Genomic DNA, 23,957 nt, shown 5'->3' with positions numbered 1-23,957 from the left:
AGACAATTGTTTTTTTCTACATGTGCAAATACACGAAACATAAAGCCTATTTCCTGCTAACTGCGTGCGAGGAAACCACAATGATGCTACAGAAAGAGGAAGCAGGGGGGGTTTTACTTGGTGTGACTGGTGAACATTAATGTGTTGATCTCAGATGACCAAGATTAAAAATGGAGGCATTGTCTTTTCAGTGGCTGCTAGGTGAGTAAAAATCTACTTAATGTGTGAATGTTTGTCTCCATATCTCAAAGATTAGTTCTAAAAATATTTCTGGTGGTGAGAGCAACAGCGAGTAAATAACGGGAATACAAAGACTAAATTCAGCCAAACTGCGTATAAACTGCAAATATATATTAGCTATGACAAAAGAGCAGGAATTTCAGTGGGAATTAATTTGGTAATGTGACAGCAATGAAAGACAAAATATGTATTACAGCAAGTGGTAACAATGTGTAGTTATTCTTAGTTTTGCTTTAAAATATAAGAATTAGAAGAAGAAAATGTTTTTCCAAAAACAAAGGTATTTAATAGGTCTGCACAATTAAATGAAATCTCACATTGCAATATGTGCAACATCCAAATCACAATTTTTGATGATGGTAAAATGTGTTATGATTTATAATTCTTCTTTATAATTAAGTACTGTAGTGCTGCAGAGATGAGAGAAGAAAACTCTTTGTTTGGGACAGACCCAACAAAATGTCACATCATCATGATTTAATGGTTTATTCCATGAAAATTGTGATGCATAAAATGTCATTCCGGCTAATCGTGAATCAAATCACAAATTGAAATATCTGACAAAATAATTGCAATATGATTGTTTTAGCATATCATGCAGTCGTAGTATTTAGTACACTGAAGTGCTTCAAAAGAGAACATGTTGAACACCAAAATGGTTGCACTTTATTTTACAGTATACAAATAAAACATAAGCCGTACTTGGTACCACAATGCAGACCTAAACTAGAAATATGTATATGAAATATATATAACAGCAACTCATACTCCTGTGAGTTCAGAGAGCTGTCTGTAACAATTAAGGACCATTTTAGGATGTTGAAACATTGTGATCAGGTCTTTTACAATAAAACTGATATATGACTGCTCAAGGTATTAACAAGAAGCTATCTTCAATAATAACTTAAAGGGTCTATATGTAGTTTTTCAATGAAATAATTGATTAATAAATCAAATTTTCACTGCTTTATTGTCAATGGGCTCAAACCTCACTAAGAAGTGACACACCTGTTTGCTCTCTTGCTTGCATCGGCTACTATTCTGCTTTTAATGTGAAGAAACCGAGTCGGATTCAGCCCTGTCTGCGCTCCCAAGCCCCTCACCGACTACAGCGTCTACACCGCAGCTAATTAAAAGCAGTCCACTAACACCACAAAACAACCGCTTTCCAACACAACACAGACTCCAACATATACGTAAGGATAAAAACAGCAATAAAGGTTTATTGATGAAGCCTGTCAGACCAAACAAAATTCAGATGATGTCGGGTAAAAACAGTCACTACAGAAAATCACTAACGTTAACCAGTTGATAACATTATCCAGTGACATGAATTGTTTCAATCTGAATTTTAATTGCTCTACTTGAATAATTGCATAAAAAACTGAATCTGAATAGCATCATTTGAAATTTAATTTATTAGTTTCAAATTGAATTCCCCCCAAAATGAAACTGAATATAATATTGAGAAATTGAATTCAGTTGCAACTGAAATTGTATTTGAGCCTCACTAAAAATTCAACTTTTTATGACACTTTCAGTTCTCTCGGTTCAAATATGGTTCTCAATTCAATTTCAATCCACAAGATTTACTTTAAAGGTTAAGGTCCTTTATGCAAGTTATGTTGTAAATTCTAGTCTTGCAACTGTTTTTGTTTCAGTAATGCATGAATCACAAATTAGTAATATTTTACATTATAACTAGGTTAAGTTAGTTACTTTTTTGGTACTTTTGGGGGGCATTTGTTTTGTTGGAAATTTTAATGCGAGTTTACCCCAAAGCAGGGGCTATTCTAGGATCAGTTCTTTAGGGGTGCTCAGCCCCTAATGAGAATGTAGCATACACGCATGTATACCTTTCAAAAGTGTCCACTAATCGGTGGAGAGTATAAGTAGGCCTACTAGAGAGGAGCTGCTGCAGAGCAGAACAAGGGCGTGACTTTGTGTTGAAAAGTTGTGGGTACATAAGGGCTCACATCAGGGCATGATGATACATTTGGGTCATGAGAGGTGATGATGCACGAGAACAAGACTTTTTCAGCAATTTTCAGCACTATTTAGATTAAATATTTGATGTTGAAATATTTGTGAGGGGGGTCTGGGGGTCCACCCCCATAAGATTTTGAGCATTAAACTGGTAATTTCCTGCATTCTGGAGACATTTTCTGCTCCAATTTACAGCGAAAATGTCTGTTTTTATATGAAGGAAAACTATATTGCATTGCAGGTTTTCTTATTGTGCAAATAAATCTTTCTCAGAGCATTTTCATTTGTTAGTTAACATTTCTTAGTGCAGTTTTCAGAACATTTTTAACAAATGCTTTTAAAAAGCGATGGGGACAAAATCAGCCATTTCAAAATGTGGTGGGTCCACAGTGTAAATGACACCTATGGAGTCAGTGGACCAGTTAGGGTCAGACAGCAGTGTGGAGCTGTAGACTCGTCTTTACTCCCTCAGAGGAGGGAGGGTGTTAAAACTGTTCAGTGTGCCGTCTTCTGTATTCTTGTTATGTGCTTGCTTTCTCTTTTAAGGAAGTAGTTTTCTGTTGCTGATTGAGTTTAATTTGTCAAAAATCTAAATGGTTTTTTGGTTGCACATAATCTGTGGAGTAAAAATTATTTCTATTAGTATAATATTCTAACATTAAATTAAAACTAATTTCATAGCTAGGCCTACTGTTAGCAGTGTTGGGCAGGAATGTGCTAATAATACTTTTCTCACTTTACATTTACTTTTCCCAGTAACTAGTAGTGTAACGTATTATACGTTTTTTTGCCTCCTTCTCTGTTGCACTTGTCACACAGCCCTGGGCTGAGTTCAGCCCCAACAAAACGTAGCAAACGGGTGCAAAAGGTTTTGGATTGAACTCGCCCCAAATGGAAAGTAAACCCCTTCGATCGGCGCCTTAGAGCCAATCAGAAATCAGCAAAAATGAGGATCAGTCCAAGTTGGAAGGGGCCGCTCGTATCCCCCCTCAATATTGAAAGTATTTTTGCCCAGACTGACAGACATACAAACAGCATTCCACTGCACCTGATGGCCAGCGCGTTCGCGAATTATTACAAAACATTACAAACGGAACAATGTCTGTATTTAGGGACATTAAACCAGTTTAATGTAAGAAAAGCCATATGAAATTGTAGGTTAATTGGCTGTCACTTCTCTTACTTCTCCAAAATAGTTTGAGGACCAAAACATATATTTGGAAAATAATAATAATAATAATTTTAATTTTTGGAAATTAAGTCCCAAAAAAGGTTGAGAACCACTGACGTAGACTCACAATGCACTGCAAACAACAGACAGAGTCAGGGCGTCATATACCGACGATTTGAGAAAGAGGCAGAAATAGAGACAAACCGGGTGAGTCTCTATTTGTGAGTGAGACGTTCTGGGGCGTCCCATACAGACTGGAAGTGCTAGTTAGCTAGCGGTAGCTACGCTCGTGATAAAGGTGTTGACAGCCCCCCGAAACCCCTACCCTTACCACAACCATCAGAAATATTAGTACCTAAACCTAAGTCACTGTCTTTGGGAATGTCGACCGGTTCCCTTGTGTTGCTGCAACGTAGCCAACGGGGGCGTTTCATACAGACCCTGAAGGGTACCTTTAGCGTAAAATCCTTATGCTTTGTTACGCTGTCTGGAAGCATCAGTGATGACGTACTAAGATGAGAATGTGTTGGGTGACCATATTTTGGTTTTCAAAAAAGCAGACAGTTGGGGCAGGAAGCGGACAGACACCCGCAGTGGGTGGAATGTTGGATATGGAGGGGATTCAGTAGGCTAATTGATGGCACTGAGGCAATGTGTATGGACACACACTCACACACTTTACATTACAACAGAAAAAGGCCAACGTGTTTCTTTCAAGAATAGAGGTGGCAAAAGGAGCAAATATTCTCACAATGGCATCATGCCTCTGGCTAAATCTACATCTGTCCACTGCAGACACTATTGACCTGGAGGAGGAACTAGCATTGTGTGTAATATTTTACATTAAATTTTAAAGTTTAATGTTAGTATAATACTAATATATTCATAGATTACACTTTATTTGGCTTATGTCTGCCTACAGATTGTTTCTAGTAGAGCTATTTGTAATTTTTCAAGAGCTTATTGATATTCAACCATTCAACTGATTCACAAATAAAAACATTTTATGTCTTGTTAAAATTTAATTAGGGCCAACATTAGTGTATGCATTATAATTTCAGATAAAAGTATCTAGCTTAAAACATCAGACTTCTGTCTTTATTACTTTTTTTAGGTCAGTTTGAGTCAGTTTAACCTTTAGCCTGAATAAAACCTTCAAATACAAAATGCAACTGCAAAACTGTCTGCTTCTTTCTGAGATCGCTTTTTCCAAAAATTAGACAATATTTCTTCAGGGAGTGCAGTATTAGACAGCGGTAGTGGCGTGATAAAAGTCCAACAGTTTATCAGCAGTAACTCAGGGGGATGTGGCTTAGCAAAGGGTCAATTGGTTTGAGTATGTTCACTTCTCTATGAGTTGCCCCAGGGTGGTAAAATTTATTACCTCAGTAAACACTTTCACAATGAGTTTATGGTTTCAATCGCTAGTTTCAGGTCTTCTGATGTTCATTTTGTAAATTATGGTCCCATTTAGAGTAAAGTAGACTATAATGCAGGTTATGCTTGTGGGATTATCTGTGATTGACAAGTCGTTACCATGGCGACCTGTCAGTAGAGTGACTCGTACCCTCAGCACTGTGTAAATTTAACCAGCGCCGTTGAAAAAGCTTATTAGGAGTTGGCTGTTCACTTTCTCTGGTGAGTACATTTAGTTTTGAGAATGTTGTTCGCTAGACAAAATTTTCAGCCCTGTTAAAATGAAATACAAACGCACCTAGCGAAGCAAGCTGGCTAGCACCGCACATGGCCGTTAGCTCCACCGTCTCGTCCAAATATGGTCACACTTGTTATGTGTTTTATTTCCAGTTCATGCTTTTTCAGGCAGTTCATCAGAACTTGGTGAATACCATTTACAGTTTCTTCACTATCTTCATGAACCTTCAGTCGGGGATAGATCTTTCAGGATATCTTGTACAGTCTTTGGTACTAAAACATTCAATGTGATCATCTCAGCTTTCGTTCTTACCAAGTGCATCTTCTTCACAACTTTTCACTAGTGAATATTGTTGTACCTTTAACTTGAGTAGAATTTTGAGGACTTTAATTGTGGATATGTTATTTCTCCTCTTTTAAGTAAAAGAAAATTGTACTATATTTAAAGAGAATCGGTCCTTCACTGTTAATTTTAGCTGGATCGGGCGGCGGCAGTGTCGTTGCCCTTTGAACAACAGGAGTGGGTTCAACTCCAGCTAAGGGAAAGCCTCTTGCATGGTTCACTAAGCATAGACAGTAATGTGATACAATCAAGCTCACAAACATCTCCCCAGAGCCCCCAACTGCTTTTTATAAGCAATAAGCAAGACATTAATGATCTCAAAAAGATACAATGATGAGATCTCATCTGTTACTTTAATTTATCCTATTGTAATCTCAATTCAGTATCCAGTTGTCTTACTTAAGTCTCAAAACCTCAATCTCTCTTCATGTCATCCTACGGGGTTTTAGGAGCAACAATTCAGATTGGAGTGATCTCAAAAAGATATACTATTGAGATCTTAGTGTTTTCTCAAGAGTTAAAGAAAAGACTATTCTGAGCAAAAGATTTTTACTCTTGTGGTGTATAACATATGTGCATCTGGCCATTACGTGTATCCGGCCATTACAGTTTAACATAATGCTCTGTAGCTGGTGAGAGGGACAGTGAACCCTTATGGGGAAGTAATGATTGAGGGGTGCAGTGTTAGGGGAAGTAGAAATTAGGTATAAAGAGATTAGTGTGTATAAAGAGGTTAGTGTGTATGAAGGGACTGTACCCTTCTGTGGTGTCTAATAGATGGTTACACTTATTCTACAGCACCGTGCCCTTATATGGTTTTTAGCAGAGACCTAAACATGTCCTATATAAGCTGTGTTCGATGTACAGAGAGACAGAGTGGTCATCGGGGCTGGGTCACTCTCCAAGCTGCTGCAGAGCTTGTAATTGATGCTGAATTCTTTGATGTAATAAACTTTTATAACCAAGAACAGTGTCAAGCGGATTTCTTCTCAACACATCATCGTAGCATTATCGTTCGGACACCACACTCTGGATAGTGTCAACTTTTACATCCAACTTAAGAGAGAACATACAAACGGCCGGTGAAGCTTTCTGCTTTCTTACAGTGCAGATGCTTTGCTGCTTGCTTTCCCCTCTGCTTGCATTTTTTTGCTGATATTCTTGTTTTTTTATCCTAGAAAGGATAAACAGCGGCTCTTGGATACTTTTAAATTACTGGGACTGTCATCTATTCAGATAAAGTAGGCTATTGACATATTTTAAAGAGGTGGTAGTTTGAGTTATTTCCAGCCCAAAGGGAGTTCCCATCTCCCACAGAAAACTCTGCTCTGAACCGCTTGACAACAGCTCGTTTGTAGTCCAGCCCTTCACGCGTCATAAAGCTTGCCAAGAAGCTAGCGTGGTCAGGCACGCTCTCAAACCAAGCTAGTCTGAGGTGAGGCCCTGTGGCTCGACTCGCCTTTGTTTGGGTTTCCATTGTAGAAATGTTGTACCTGTACCTGCTTCCAGGTACTTTTTTTCATATCACCTCACCTCCATCGAGGTTCCAAGCGAGCTGAGGGATACTAAAATGTAACGTGAAAACACGACAGACTGCTGACTGGTCAGAGAGAATCGTCTCCATTCACTGCATCACCATTGCGAGCGCCAGAGGCCAGCAACAGAAAGTTTTATATTTTACAGTTTTTGTATGGAATTTCATCCTTAAATCCACTTCTGAGAAGTTTTGAGGTGGGAAATCAGTTGTATAGATTTCAAATATTGACAGTTTTACGAGAAGTGATGGCGGAACAAAAATGTGATGAGTTGAGGAGCTCCGCGAGTGTCTGTGGGGGAAGCCTGCTGTGAGAATGAGCATGTGAGGCCGGCCAGCCGCCCGTTCACAGAGCCCTCTGCTCCCGCCGTCACACAGACCGCTGCAGCAACAAGGGCAGAGGAAAACACAGCTGGAAGGTTTTCATACCGCTTATCTGTCTTTACATTCTGAGGAATGTTGAAACGTTTTAACTTAAAGAGAAAGCTGTGTGGATCGCTGGTGTGCGTGTCGCAATGAATATTACGTCGCGGCAGCTGTGTGTGGCGTCGCTATGACGACAAGCTACGTACTATCTCTGGGTACTTTCTGCAATGGAAAACGAAGCAGGGCCGAGTAGAGTCGAGTCTATCGATTTGCGCTGTGGTAGCATTTTTCGGCAAGGCAGCATAGATCGTCAGAACACCGGCAACAGTTCAACGCTTAGTCCTGATGGTAAGATGTGGAACAATGATGTTGTGTGGTTGTGGACTTGTGAGTAACTTATACCATCTGCTAGGTTACGGTCGCAGTCTGAAGCGGCTTTGATTTGGCTCACACTACCTTGTTTCTTACGACCCGCCCTTCTCTGCTTCTGATTGGCTAGTAGTCCTTACCTGGGAACTGCGCATGTGCAACTCCCAACAAAGATTTTGTACAAGTAAGATGCATCACTCTGTAGCTCAAGAGCGGAGCGAACAACACACAGGGTGAAAAGAGGAGCTGCACCAATGTGCAGTATGAGAAAAAAAAATGGTGTTTTTTGAAAATTAAACCATGTAAACCTGTTCTGGTACAACCCCTAAATAACATTTTGAACCTGAAAATGAGAATAATACTCTCTTTACGCACTTTTAGGATCTCAGTGCTATGCGAATGTGGCCTATCAATAGCACAAGCCTAAACTGCAGTGACTGGAGTTGTAGCTAATACTAATTACCAACAAGATGCCCCCCTTCTCCACGGACGACTTCCACAAACTTCTACAGAAAATTAAAGTGTTGGAAACTAAGATCCAAAGGTTAGAAGTTAATGTGGAAGTGAATGGACTATGTGGGAATGACACTACTTTACCGTGGACCCAAAATAGTGGACAAGAGCATGCTGACAAACGGCGAGTAATGAAGAGTAAATCATTTCCCAGGGAAATGGGAGGACGAGTAACAGGCAGAACCCAGCGCCCTGAGATTTGTGATGCGACTCTTTGGCCTGCGTTATCATCTAGGCAGAGCGCCTCTTCAACCTCTGTTCTTAGTAGGACACAGCGGTGGACAGCTGCAAAAGGGAGTGTTAGCAACAAACCTCCACAACAACCGAGTGTGCAGTGCAGTGAAGTTTTCACCACAGTTCCAGGACCCTGGATCTCCGTCTGATGACCTGGATAACATCCCATCCTCACACAGAAGGGTAAGGACAGCGTTAATCAGGACTTAAAAGGCTACAAGGAACAACTCGGCCTCAAACTCTGGGTCTCAAACTCAAAATTTTGGGTGACTTTGCTGTAAACGATGTAAGAAGCATGCTACACACACAATATATAATTAAGTGTATATTACAATATGGTGACATATAAAATAAAATAAAACAATATATACAGTTATTTATATACATATACATACCAGTATACACCAATAACATTGCAAAGTGCATTTTTTGAATTTGCATCTGGGGTGAATGTAAACAACAGCAACCAGATGATAATATGGTTTCATCTTCACAATAAACAGTCTGACATTTGGCAAACAGAGTTCATCTTGACTGCGTTTTTAGAACCAAGCATCATCAATGTAAAAGAGTCCACCTCTCATCTTGCTGGAGACTTCTCTGATTTCCGTTGCTTGGTCAACATGAGCCCCATTTTGTCGAGACCGGATCTTTAGGAGCAGAATTAAATCTAATGTTTTACATATTAAAACTCATTACATTTTTGTCTATGTAAATATCATGTAATCTTTGTTTAAATATGTATTGTATTTTAATTCATGTAATGTATTGTTTTTCAAGTCATGGTTGAAAAATTGTGTTTTACTTGTGCTCAATGGGACTTTTCCTGTTCAAATAAAGGTTTATATATATAAAACAAAACCTCAAGAGTTAAATACTACTTTATTTAAACAGCCTGTTTAATAGCTTGTTTAGCAAGAATAACATATAGAAAGCGTTATTTTATCTGCTCTGTCTACGTCTCATCCTCTGTGTTATTAAAGCACACTGCGCTAACGCTAGTTTGATGTGAGATGTAAGATGAGCTAAATGAAAGCGGTTTGTAGTCTAACTGTTCCAACCCGGTCTCACTCCCAAGTCGTCACATATGGACGCTTGGTCAAGAGCCATAATCGTCAGTTTGTGACGCACTAGGGATCCCTTTGACGTCATAGTTCGACGTATTGAGGGAAGCCCTGTTGTGTCAGTTTTTGATGGTAAAGGCAAGTATGATATTTAAGAGAAAAGACGAAGTAAGGAGGTGATTGGGGTGGATAGAGGGCCAGAACCCGGACCTTGAAGCAGGAGAACAGGGTTTGTGTCCCGTACGAAACAAAACATTAAATGTTTTTATTTAGGCGAGTGAGGTAAATTGACATTAACGTTAGTTAACTTAAGTCTTAATTGACATACATAGCTATTTTAACCCAAACCATGATCTTTTCCTAACCTTAACCAAGTAGTTTTGTTGCCTAAACCCAACCAAGTACTTTCTGTGCCTAAACCTAACGAAACTGCAACGTTTCACGACTTTAATTATGCACGTTTCAACATGACAATGTATCGAAACGTTACGTTTTATCTGGAAAGTGTAACCAGATATTGCATATTTATTGTTGCTAAGCGTTGCTAACTTGACTGTGGATCCCTAAACGTCAATAATTGATGCAAAAGGGCTACCCAAGTCTTTAAAAAGCGACGACAAAGGGCCTTGACCATGCATCAGACATTTGACGAGTAGGGAGTGAGACTGTGTTGACTGTTCAGCTTAGATTGCCACGTAGCTTCGATTGGCACATTGTTACCTGCAGTGAATCACAGCAGAGACAGAAGGAAGGAGGACAGGAAGAAGGACTGATATATGCCATATGCAATGCGCTGGTTTTTTTTTCTGAAACAGTGGAAAAAATCTGACTTTGGCGACATGTTTGTTTGGCTCTAGCTGCCTGAACTGCATCTGTGAGGCTCTATCCACGCACAGCAATATGAGGCCAGGAGAGTGATAACAGGAAAGGCGCCTGTAAGCATGTTTGACTCTTAAATTCTCTGCCAAATAAATTTCTCGATGTTATTCCATGAAATATGCCAATCGGCTTATACCTATCAGATTGATAATTATTGTGCATCCATATCAGATATGGCCTGAAAGGCGGAGCTGGGGTGGCTGTGGGTTATGACCTGTTTGCAGAGGAAGCAGCAAGGACAGGCAGGCTGGTTAAGGCAGTTTAAATATGCGCCTTGTATGAAATTTGTCAATGAATAATAAGAGAGGAATCAGCTGAGTTGTCAGCAGATGTGGCTGACTTAGAATGGCTGCAATCAGCTGATGAGCTGGGATTGTAAACTGAGCTTGACTTTGTTGCCTGCCCGAACTAATGCTATGCTAGATTTATGTCAGAGGGATGGGGTTGGTGATAGAACAGTGGAAAAGACACATGCCTTTGGTGTGAGAGAATCCAATGTGTTCCTGAGCAAGACATCTAGTTCTAAGTCACTTTGGAGAAAAGCGTCAGCCAAAAAACATTGTAAAAAACAAAAGTGTAGCGAAGTTTGAAGGAGCGCTGCCGGTTGCCGTAGCAATCATAATGATGTTGGGAAGCAACAATTTGAAAAAGGACAAAAGAGTTGAGAAAGGCTGAAAGCTGAGGTGTTTATCAATGGCCCTCGATCACCAATTCAAAGAGGAGTTCATAGATTTAGTAGATTGTTGGCACTGAACATGTGTCTCTCAATGGCACACACTGTCCATTCAGTGTATTTCATCGATAATTTCAACTTTTTCTGGGACCGCAGATGTCTTTTTAAGGAAGGACTTCGCCTTAACAAGTCAGGAGTTAAATTGTTCAGCTCAAACATATTGCCATTTCCGCCCCTGCTGGAAGAGAGCCCAGAGTGACATTACTGTCTGATGCAGATCCGGCAGTTAGGGGGAACGTTTCGGGAACTTACTGTTGTGAAACTGTGTTTCTGGACCAGTTCTGATGTGGTGTACATGCGGAAAAACATATAAATTGCCCTTTACAGTATTTTCATAAACAAAATAAAGATTAAACAAATCTGAAAGTAATGTAAAACAAAACTCATAATGCTGTAAAAAGTTGCTGTCAGTGTTTCACTATTATATATGATGTTTCTGGATTAATATTCCTGCTACATTAATGTGTATGTTGCATTTTACTGCTGCAGATGTAAAGTTGAGCTTATATTATCTACTTTATATCCTGTTTTGCAGTTTAAACTACAGTAATTATACAGAGTATGCCTCAATCAAACTCCCATTGAACGTCACGACAATGCACACATTATTTGCGTTCTGGCTTCATCTCATTACAGCTCTGCTCTCTCTCCTCAGCAGTGTGTTTATTAATTGAATTGTGTATTTAAGACTCATGGTCTGTTCATTTTCAGTGATTATGGGATCATTTTAGCACCATAGTAAAACAGTGTTAAAACTTGACAATTGTAGTCGACTCGAAAATTCGACACAATTTACAAACAGAATACAAATTTCACATGTAAATAAATTACTTTGCATTCATTCTAATTCTGGTTTTAAAGTACAAGTCAGTGATTGGTGAATCATGATGTGTTTATTTGTGGATTTTTAATCATTTCGTAGATCATGTATTTGTGTTTACAAGTCAGGGTCTGTTCATTTTCAGTAATTATGGCATCATTTTACCCCCATTCCTGCATTTCCTTTCTGCAGCTGAACAGCTCCTCTGCTTTTACTTAACTATTGTTTTAACAAGAATTCAAAAGAAAAACATTGATTGTGTTCTGTTCTGTGCTGTAGAAAGTCCAGATGTCTTGTTGCATGTAAAACCTCAAACTAACCTGAGTGTGTTTTCTCTTTAGTTCTGACCTCACTGCTGAGCTGCACAACAAACCAAGGTGAGAAAACTTCTTCTGTCACAGCTGAAAAGTTATTCACTCCCTGATAGAACAGTTAGTGTTTGTGGAGGGAAACAGACACTTTACAAATACAATAAAACACTGAATGCAGTTTTGATGCCACAGTGTGACTGGAGCCAAAGCTAAAACTGATTGGAATAAAAATGTAATTCAGAAACTGGACAGCATAATGTAGCGACTACCAGGTAAGTGGGAACACCTAATTATATAAAAGTTTTAAAGCCCCCCTCCGGTTAGTTTTAACTACTGTTTTTGGTTAAGGTTCTTTCTCAAACAGAGAATAGGGGTGTGGTTAATAGTCGGACGTGATACATTACCATGACAACCAGAAACTGACTGGGGTTTTCGCTAACGATATGCTGTGTTAACATCACTACACTGTAAAGTTTAGTACACTGTGCTGGCAGGAATAGCTATTAACTTACCCATGATGGTGCGTTTACCGCGGAACTTTACTAAGAGGATAAACAGTAAACTGGAGAGATTAAAACTGAATCTGATTTATTTCTGTTTATGTAAGCTATAAGAAACTGGATTTACATCACCGCTGCTTATATCACAGTGACAATAACAATATTTTCATCAGCTTTAGCTGTGGATTTTGTGTCCCAATATGACCAAGCATACCATTCACTTATAGGCAGGTTGTCTGCTGGGCCTAAGGAGGGCACATTATGAAGTCATTACCTTTATGGGTTGTGTCCTGAAGAATAGGGTATTTACATTTTATACAGCCTCATTTGTCTGACAGTAAAATTTATCACACTTCATGCGGTTGCAATCATATATATATTAAACAGATGCATAGTGCATTAATGGTTAAACACATCTTATATAAAACTATTGTTTATATATATATATATATAACAAACTCAAGATTGGAACTTTTAAAAATATTTGTGTGGGTGCACCAAATGGGGCAGTTTTAGGTTTAGCCGGTCAACATGCATAAAGTCAGTGAATTAGGTTTAGATACTAACATTTCTTATGGTGATGGGTAAGGGTAGGGGCTTTGGGGGCCTGTCAAAACCTTTAACACGAACGTAGCTAGCACTTCCGCTCTGTTCAGGACGCCCCAGAGCATCTAAATGCAGACGCTTCCAGAAGCGTGTCATAGAGACGCACCCGGTGCTTCTCACACAGATGCTGAAGGGTACCTTTGGTGTTAAATAACTACTTTTTCACTTGATGAGATGAGAAGTGGCTGATCCCCTCACTCAGAGCAACCAGTTCTCACTCTCCGACTTGTCACGTATGGACGCACGATCAAGACCCATCGGCGTCAATTTGTAACATACTGGGGAGCGTCATAGTTCAACATAGTGGGGGAAGCCTTTATCATTCATTAAGGAAATTTCAGTCTGGTAAATGACGAATGAGCAACGCTATATAAAATGTAACATTGTTAACGTATCAATCCTCCTGTGTTTTAGATGCTATCATGGTCCATGTTGGCAGCATTCGTATTTCTAGCTCCACCCGATTAAAATGGAGGCTCTGCCTTTTTACCCATTGCCATGGTGAATCGTAGTATCAGAGCTCCATTGATGATGGCTTTTTTTCATCCCCACGCACGCGCTCCCATCAGGCTCAACATACTCAGAGTTGAACTTATTCTGATCGGCTTTTTTGAAACCGAAAACTCTGATTTTCACATCTCAGGCTCAGTCAACTCAGAGCTCAGGGATAAGCTCAGAGTTTGTTTAACCTGCTTTCTGAAACAGGGCCGTGGTTACAGGTGAACTACTCGAGTTGACGGAGTTGCGTTACAGAACGCTGAAACGTGGTGTTTTGTTGGGATGCAGTGTCTTAAAAAACTATAAATCGTTATGACTTAGAAGACGTGGACACAGTGGACATTTTATGAGCACCGACCAGGTTAAGCAACACTGAACACTCCTGGTTTAGAATAAATACAAATAATATCCATCCGTTAATTATACCTGCTTATCCTTTAGCCTATAGGGCAATGTAAAATGATGTTATAACCCTCAGTCATGTTGTTGGCTGCAGCAGAACTAAACATCACAACTGCTGAGAGGGAGTTTGGGCTTTTAGGGAGGGACGAGAGCCTCAGCTGTAAAGGAAAGTGGTGAGCTGGATTTATAAAACAAAATAAGTATCATTGTTAAACAGCATTTGGCACAATTATCTTTTTATCTTAATTAACTTGTTTTTGTCATCGGTGGAAGCAATGTGCGAACTATTTCTCTTCTGAATCACAGGAGCTATTAAAGTCCAAGAGTTTTGTGATGGCAAGCTTTCAAATAAACAGCTCAGGCAAACACTTGTCTTTCTGTGAATTGTATTCAAGTCTTCTGCAGAAGGAACTCACAGTAACACACATATGCCGTGTACATGTATGCTCGAATGAGTGAGGAGAGCTGAGTGAGCCTGCTACTTATCCAGCTTTAGGGTCAATCATGTCATCCCACAGAGGCATGTTGTCCCTGAAGTCTGTTATGTTTACACAAATTCAGTGCCAGATCAGACAAGTCTCCCTGACTCCAGGGTTACATGCAATATCTTTGGAATTCCCATTACAGTTTATAACTGAATTAAAATGAATTAATTTATCATTGAGGTGAAAAGGTGCCACAAGCATATTTAAAGAAATTATTCCCCCAAAAAATACATAAGAAGAGATGTAAATCAGTGTTGAGCAAGTTACTTCAAAAATGTAATACATTACTGATATACCAGTTGCTGTCATTTGAGAGTAATTAGTTATATTGCTATTATATCTGCCGATCGAATGTGTCTTTGTCATAACCTTCTGATTAATAGTGCGGGGGGGGCATCATATTCTTAATATGCTTGATATGTTTTCCCACCAATGTAAACATGAAACCTTGACCTTTAACATCAACTTTAAACAGCCAACTGTAAAAACATACAGAAAGAGTTTGTTTATCAGCTCATATCTGAGTTTGACTACAAGTTTAACTCAATACCTGAAACACAGATATCAGTTCAGCAGTTAAGATGTGACATTAAGAAAGTAAAAATATGAGGAATGTGGAAAAATGACGTTTAAAAATAGAAAACCACATCTTTCTGTCTCTTCCTCCAGACTCTCTGACTGTGAGTCCCAACAGCTCTCAGTTTTTCCGATGGAAGTCTGTCTCTCTGAGCTGTGAGGATGACGACAGCTCTGCTGGATGGACGCTGTGGAGGAACACAACCAGAGGAACCAGGACTCAGTGTGGAGCTGGCTGGGGGAAATCAGCTAATTCTTCCTGTAACATCAGTCTGACAGTCCCATGGGACAGTGGAGTTTACTGGTGTGAGTCCAGAGAGGGAGCAACCAGTAACACCATCAACATCACTGTCACTGGTAAGATCAGACTGTGGAGTTAGTGTTGATGAAGCTGTGTGTAAATGATGAAATGCTGTAGTTTGTCTCTGTGTTGAGGTGGACCAGTGATCCTGCAGAGTCCTGTCCTCCCTGTGATGGAGGGACACGATGTCACTCTGCACTGTAAAACAGAGACCCCTCCCTCCAACCTCCCAGCTGGTTTCTATAAAGATGGCTCCCTCATACGGACTGAGCCTACAGGTCACATGACCATCCACCATGTTAACAAGTCTGATGAAGGCCTCTACAAGTGTAACATCAGAGGTCGTGGAGAGTCTCCATCCAGCTGGATCTCTGTCACAGGTGAGGAGCTCAAAGATAATTCTCAAAATGACCTGGTTTTGTTTTCTACATTGAGTTCAGCAGGTTTCAGCAGAGATGATTCATGATGTGACAACATTTCTAACTTTGCAATCTGCAAAGAAACAAGAGTGAAATCTGTCAGAGTTCAACCCACCGTTTGATACAAGATCTTTTTAACTCTAAACCAGACAGACATTATGAACTCACTTCTGTGTCTTTCTGTTAGCATGTTGTTAAATAATTTATCTATTTATTTTTATTTCTGTAATTTCAATTTCTTGTTAATTTCAGTGCAACCCACCACTACGGGTCCTCCTTCAACTCCCTCTCCTCCTGATTTCTTCTCTTCCTCACCCACCTCTCTTCCTAGTTCCCCCTCTCCTCCCTTCGAGTTGTGGTCTGCTGTTCTATCTTTCTGTGTTCTGGTTCTTCTGGTTCTACTGGTGAGACAATGCCTCTATAGGAAACGTAAAGGTTAGTCACAGACTCCACATGCTGCAGTTCACATGTTAAGTCACATTTTACTGTTGACACATTTCTCTTAACACTTCTGGGCATACAAATAATAAGTTAATGTTTCTTTAAGTCAGACGTCCATCAGGATTCTCAGAAATTACATTGTTGCTGTTAATAAAACAATCTCACCACAGGGTCCATTTAGTGAGCTGTGGAGCTTTTGATTGATTAAAACTTTTGCTCCTTTTGGTTCATTCAGCTGCTGAAGTAGAAGTTGGAGTTGATGACATCACAGACGACATCACATACAGTGATGTCAAAATATTACGTCACCAACAGAAGCCAATCAGACGCAGCAGAGGTAATGACATTTTATTGATTCTGTTTTTCAGGGACAGTTACTGTGTGTTCTTGTTCTTACGTCTTTGTGAGGACCGATTTAAATTTTAGACTTTGACAGGACATTTTGGTATTATAGGACAGTATTATAAAATAAGGATATGTTAGGTATGTTCATCAAAATAAATCAAATGTAAAATCTATTTTTTTTTAGTCTATAAAGTTTCAGATTGTAATCTGATCTGTTTTGGCTGACAAGATGTGTTGTGTAAGATGTTTTTGTGCCCTGCCATGAATCTATCAACAGACTCTAGCAGCTCTGTGGTTGTCCTGTTTCCTGTTTCTGATAAAAACACTTCAGCCAGACGTGATTCTGCACATGTTCTGCATGTTTCACTGAAGGACTGTTAATGGAAATAAATAATAATAAATATTAATTATAAATGTTCAGATATAAATGTATTTTACTCAAACACTATTATTGATCTGTTTAGTTAATGTAAATAGTAAATTACCCATTTTCTTTTCCATGTTGTGTCACTTTTTTTTTTTTTTGTTTTAGGTTCATGTGACGCCACTTCACATAGTTCTTTGTATTTACATCAAATTTTCAAATCACATTTGGATTTCACTTTTATACGGGATTGATTATGTAGTTTGAGTGAAGTCCTGACATATTGACTAGTCAACATGTTTATCCTGTGGTGATTATTTTAACTTGATCAAAGCTAGCAGCTCTGTGGTCGTTAAGTTTTCCAAATTAGATAAATCCGCTTCACTTGTGTTATTTTCAGCTTTCACAGCAGCAGCAGTGTTAACAAGAAAAAAAACTGATCTTCAGTATAATTATTGGACTTTAACATGTGTCTTCAGCTACTGTATATGCTGATATTTGCTGCCATATTGATCAATTTCTATTATGTCCTATTCTTATACAGAAATGCATAATATTGTAAGAGAAGCATAATAATCTCAATTCTTTTTGTAATTGCTGCTGCAGTAGCAGTAGCTACACTAGTAGCAGTATTTTCTGTAATATCTGCAGTAATGTAATTTTGTATGTATTTTGTTTTCCAGAGTGTGATCCAGCTGTAGTCTACACAGCATTGAGAGGAACAGGAGACGTCAGTTATGGACAAATAGTGATCAAAGACAACAAATCAAACAGGACGAGAGGTACAGCTGCTTTTCTTTATTTCCACCATGAACCAACTCTAGAAAATATGTTAGAGAAGAGTCCAGGATTAAATACTAAACTTTCCTCTGGATTTCATTTCCTTGTGTTTGTGTTGTTTCGTATGTGTTATGCATTCCTTCTGTTTTGTTTTCTGTTTTGCTTTGTGGTGTTCTTCCTTGAGTGTCTTTTGCTACTTTTACTTCCTGTCTTGTCCTTCATTATTTGCACCTGTCTTGTTACCCTGATTGTGTACACCTGTGACTCATTATCTCCAACCCTACTGTGTGTATTTGCTCATGCATTGGCTCATTCTTGTATCTCCAGTGTTTTTTGTGCCTCCCCCCGTGGACTATTGCTTTCCCTGTGTGGATTTATGCTTTCTGTTTGGACATTTAAATGATGGTCTCTGTGGTGGAGAACGTTGCTTGTTTTGTTGGACTACTACAACTGCCACATTTCAATTGGTTTTGTAGTTACCAGTTACCTGGATTCAGCTCCCAAGCTAAAATAACAACCCCCCCTAGACTTAAAACATTACAGGACAATGGCCGTACACCAAGACTTAAAAACATGCAGTTTAAAAAATACATAGTTAAAAATAAAAAGAGGGTCATACAACAGTGACCGCATTGTTCCTGTTACTGTGTGAAAATGTATCAGTATTTTTATCAAGCCAAGGAACACGGTTGCTGAATGCAAGTTCACAACCATTTCTCCTATTGATAAAGTTGTAGCTGATTGTTTGCAACAGTAATTAGGATTTTTGGTTTTAGCTTCTGTTGTCTGAGAACAGATACAATTGCATATTCTAGCTAATCCAAAGCCAGAAACCGCTGCTGAATGAATGTTCACTGATGGTGGATGTATGTACTTTCTTTGGGGCTTTCTCTCCTCCTCCTGCTTACTAACCCCCCATGCACACACCACGTGATCTCTAAAGCTAACCACACCTGTGACCCACAGCAGGCTAGCATCAGAGTGCATTGAGGACTCAGGGTTTTATTTCAAGACCATAACCCTAAATTAAGATTTGTTACTGTTAACCACTGCCCCCCCCTCCCCGAGAGGGTAAGCATGGAAAAGGAGTGAATAAAAATCCTTACATTGATTTCAGCTCTTAGTGTTTGTGGGTGTTTTAATGTGAATGTGGATCTTTCAGATCAATTTCAGAAGTACCTATGATCTTGTTCCACATTTTATTGTGTCATGTAATGTGGGGAACTGGTCTTGGTCTTGACTTGGTCTCCGTTTGGGCGCTCTTGACTACAACGCTACCTCAAGCACATTCTGAACCGGATCACAAGCACGTGGGTCGGATCCACCCCCTTTCTTAATCTTTGCTTAGAATAGTTAATACTGATTTCTTGCTAAAGTTGTTCTTTGATCTATCCTTGAGTTAAATAAATCCTTTTATAATTTTAAGTTGTTGGTTATTGGTCCCTGATTTCAGGGAGGTACCCCTACTTATTAATTATAATTAATACATTTTGAATATTAATTGTATTAAGATTTCTAGAATATCTTTGATATTCAGCTACTAACCAAACCTGAGCCCGTGTTGAAAACCCCAACATATGGTGCCCCTGTGTGAGGCCATATAAATACCAATTTTATTGCAGTATTTATGCATAAATAATCCAGAATTATTATTTTTTAACTTGAAAAATCTTTTTTTCCTTGATTCTAATTTATATATTGTATGCTTTTGCCAAGCATTTTTCATTCAGTTGTGTTTTGGAGTTTTTGTTGTGTGCCAGAGGATAGTATTTGCATTGTTTGGATTTTTTGGCACACGTTTGTTAAACGGCTCTTCAGTTTGCTAGGTACCCTCCAGGGAACTAGTTATTAACAAAACTAACCTGCAAGCTAGATTGACACCAATCACCTTGTGATAAAGGATTCTTAAGTCTAAGTACTCAACAAATTAATTGCTACCAAGTGTTCTCTTAAACAGAGTGGTGAAATTAATTGCCAAGACCTCTAAACTAGGAGCTGACACCCCCTAGTGGTGTAATCCCCAGCCTCAATACTCTATTCGGCTATCGAGCGCCCCCATCTGCCCACACGCCAGCAAAGTACACCAGTCCATCACTGGATGCGTTACCTTGCATTTTGTTCAGACTCCCCTTACACAGGAAAGGGGGAGTTGTGCAACAGAGCCCCAGGTGGCTCCAACCCCTCACCTGCTGCTGAACCACACAGACCCAGTAGATAACACCTGCGCTTGGTGGAAGTCCATCCCCACCGTGACAGGATAGAAGATGCCCTCATCGCTATAGCAAACTGAGTGACTATGAAAGCTCGGACGACTCTGACTACTGTTTGGTACTCTGGACTCTGCCAAGCCCTGCGGAAATGGTAATCAGTGTACACTGACCACACCATCGCCACCATTGGCGCCTTTGCTGTCATCCAGGAATAGGATTTAACAACACAGGAGTATTACAAACAGCTGAGAGCATACTTCCAGAGACACAACACCCCAGGACTGAAGCAAGAATGGCTGTTCAAGTCCCTGTTGCTGCAATTTCTCCATGAAGATGTGTGGTATGATGTCATTTATAAAATTGTACGTAGAAAATACTCCTAAAGGTTGCATACGTACAAAACACAGGAAGTGCGTACCCACAAAAATTTATATAATTGTGTTACACTTCAAACACTAATATACACCTATATCAATAGATATGGTCAAATTGCACTTATATTTGTTTTGATAAATTTTGTTTTCTGACAACGTGTGTTAGATCTGTTTTGTGCCCTGTGGTGAATCTGCCTACAGACGCTAACAGTTCTGTGTAGAACTAGCAGACAAAATATACTTGGTTGTGTCTACATTTATATTTTTTTTCCCACTCTGCACCTCAAACCACAGCAGCAACTTCCTCCTGTTGACTTCTGTGAACAGTGGTTTCTCACTATAGTGTGGTCTGCTTTAGCAGATGGTGATGTCTGTCTATTTTCTGCCTTGCACTAAAAGGTGTGAACTTGTTGAGTTTCACACTAGCCAGCAGCTTTGTGGTCGTCTAGTTTCATTGTTTCAGATGAATACCCCACAGTTAGATTTTGTCTTTCACCTTTCCCAGTAGTGGTGTTAAGAAAAACTGTCAAACTTGCAGCCATTTATAAAGTTTAACTTTCTTTAATTTCTTTAGCAGTAGTATCATTACGTGTTGCACAACATCTACGTCTCGTCATTTAGCTGATGCTTTTATCCAGAACGACTCACAATTGCTATATGTCAGAGTTCGAATGCTCTGGAGCAACTAGGAGTTAAGTGTCTTGCTTAGGGACACATTGGATGTCGCAGTGGGAATCTCTCACACCAAAGTCATGTGTCTTCTCCACTGCACAACTGCCACCCCCACTAAATAAACCAGTAGTAGTAACAGCAGTGAATATTGTTACGACTCTCTCGTTATGGAGAGAGGTATCATAAGGTATGGGATAACTGAAATGAGATGGCGATGACAAATGGGATAATTCAGGTTAGTGATAACTTGATTTATTTGAAAAGGTTTGTGAAGAAAACAAAGGTACAAAATGAACTGGCTACATAGATGCAGTCAAGGCTACATGTTCACAGTGTAACAGAAAGAGGTATTACACGGAGACATACTGCACTGAACTTAAAAGAACAAAAACACTCCAGTTCAGAACAAGGTAACAAAAGGAGGACTGCATTCATAATCTTACAAAACAGCAATGCAAACAATCTAGAAAATAACCAGTGTCACATCTAAAAAAAGAAACAACAAAAAAACACACCATGTAACTTGACCTGGCAGCGAGGTGGACTGATCACTGATTCACAGCCACCGTGAGCTGTGTGCACACAAACTATTTATGCAGCAGCCAGTGTTGATTGGAATCTTTGGAGTGGAAGGGTCGACCACAGCCACACCAACCTCATCTCCGTAGGAGCTAATCCTCGATGGAGAATCACACAGCTGACTTGGCAGAATACATAACGTCTCTTACGAAATGGCACGAGATTAACATAAACTAACAACCACCAATAGTAACCATAACAATATATCAGCACTAGTATCAGTTGTAGTACCTGCAGTAATGTAATTTGTATGTATTTTATTTTCCAGAGAGTGATCCAGCTGCAGTCTACTCAGCAGTGAGAGGAACAGATGACGTCAGTTATGAACAAATAACCGTCAGACCAAACAGGACGAGAGGTACAGCTGCTCTTTATTTATTAAATTCGGACAGAGCCAGACTAGCGGTGTCCCCCTGGCTTCCAGTCTTTATGGTCTACTCCTAATAAGCTTTTTCAATGCGCTGGTTAAATTTATCCAGTGCAGTACGAGTCACTACTGATTGGCAGATCGCCATGGTAGCAACTTGTCAATCACAGGGTAGTCCCGCCCTAAAGCACTTGTCAATCAGGCTAGAGTGACTCTTACCCACAACAATGTGTAAATTTAACCAGCGCTGTTGAACTAGCTGTTTAGCAGTTGGCTGTTCATTTTCCCGTTAAGTACACTTTGTTTTAAACCTTTTTTTTTTTTAAGTGAGCCAACATTAGCAACCCAGTTAAAGTCACAGTTAATGTAAATTACAGCTGTAACTAGCCAACCAAGCTTGCTAGTGCCACCGTCTCATCCAACTATGGTCACGTTTGGTCTGGTTGCAAAAATCAACATTGCTGAGGCCTATCGGCCAAACTCTTCTCTTAAATAGTCTATGGTTTTGCCTGACAGGCTTCATCACATTAACCATTATTGTTGTTCTGTATCCTTATATGGAGTTTAGGTTGGAGTCAGTCTTTGCTGGGAGCTGGTTGTTTAATTATGTTAGTGGACTGCATTTCGTTAGCTGTGGTGTTGTCGGCGAGAGCCTTTGTAGCGCACACAGTGCTACATCTCTAATATAGGAGGAGCGTGTGTCTGTTTGTGTTTTGATTATCGAGAACTTTTCATCCAATTGATGCACAGTGTTGTGTTTGGTGCAATTTGGACTAAGCTTACGTTAGAAACCAAAGTGTTGAAACAGATTTGTAAGAGTTTTATTACGATCTACTCATCACTGGCTGAGACGTTTCTTAAGGTTTACTGGTGCGACCTGATTTAGTGAATCACTAGTTTGAAACTCTTCTTAGTTCCTGAGAACTCGGTGAAGCAGAGTTGTTGTTGATGGAGTTTCTTTGTCAGTTTCTCATGTTGTTTGAACTGTTTGTGTGTTCAGAGTTTCCAGCAGAGACAGAGGTCGTCTACTCTTCACTGAGGAAGACCTTTGCACCTTCACACCAGTCCAACCACTGATGTCCAGTTGACCTGTAACTGGTCCCCAGAGCCCCTCACACCTCAGCACATCCATTTATTATATTTCAGTGTTAAAGCTAAATTAGACTCAGGCAGCTACAAAGAAACAGCGAGGTCAGATTTTGTGCCTAGTTTAAATCAAAATATACAGTATAAAACCAGTGACTAAAAAACAAACAAGAGTAATTAAATTGTTAAAATACTTATTTAAAGTCCCTGTAAGTGTTTCAGTATTTAGTACACTTCACCGACATGTTACATGTTTTGTTGTACTTTCATTCATTTATTTCTACTGAACAGAATCTAATGAAATATTACAAGTTTTTTTTTGTAGGTAATGTAACTTTAATGTTATTTATATTTCATTTCACTTTTTTTGTTTCTTGTTGCCGCAGCAGTGAACTTGTTTCTTGGCAGAATCAATAAACTTTGGTCTCGTTCTTGTTGTTCTCCTGTGGTTCTGTGGGTTTCACAAAGCCAACACATTCTCATTAATGACTAGTCACATATTGACGCTTGGTCAAGGCCCTTTGGCGTCGCCTTTTAACGACCTGGGTAGCCCTTTTATATCAGTTCTGCGGTCAAGTTAGCAATGCTTAGCAACAACAAATATGCAACATCCGGTTAGACATTCAAAATAAAACGTTAGAGATCGAAACGTCACCATTTTGAAACACTGCATTATTAAACTTGTGAAATGTTGCAGTTTGGTTAGGTTTAGCCACGAAAAGTACTTGGATGGTTT

The 23,957-nt window shown here is 39.4% G+C and overlaps 1 protein-coding gene across 1 annotated transcript; it reads left to right on the top strand.

Moving 5' to 3' along the window:
* The first annotated feature begins 148 nt into the window (after positions 1-148).
* On the top strand, positions 149-23,651 carry LOC119911607 (Fc receptor-like protein 5). Its single transcript, XM_038730531.1, has 9 exons — positions 149-201; positions 12,247-12,282; positions 15,377-15,640; positions 15,719-15,964; positions 16,256-16,438; positions 16,680-16,781; positions 17,837-17,935; positions 22,037-22,126; positions 23,136-23,651. The coding sequence occupies exons 1-9, from the start codon at positions 171-173 to the stop codon at positions 23,210-23,212; spliced, it is 1,128 nt and encodes a 375-aa protein (XP_038586459.1). The 5' UTR covers positions 149-170; the 3' UTR covers positions 23,213-23,651.
* The last annotated feature ends 306 nt before the right edge of the window (positions 23,652-23,957 follow it).

The sequence above is a fragment of the Micropterus salmoides genome, unplaced genomic scaffold (assembly GCF_014851395.1).
Source record: "Micropterus salmoides isolate LMB-PRFRI ecotype aquatic unplaced genomic scaffold, ASM1485139v1 Ms_hic_scaffold_2, whole genome shotgun sequence".
Classification (NCBI taxonomy): Eukaryota; Metazoa; Chordata; class Actinopteri; order Centrarchiformes; family Centrarchidae; genus Micropterus; species Micropterus salmoides.
Note: the sequence above shows the minus strand (reverse complement) of the source record. Positions and strands in the feature narration are given on the sequence as shown.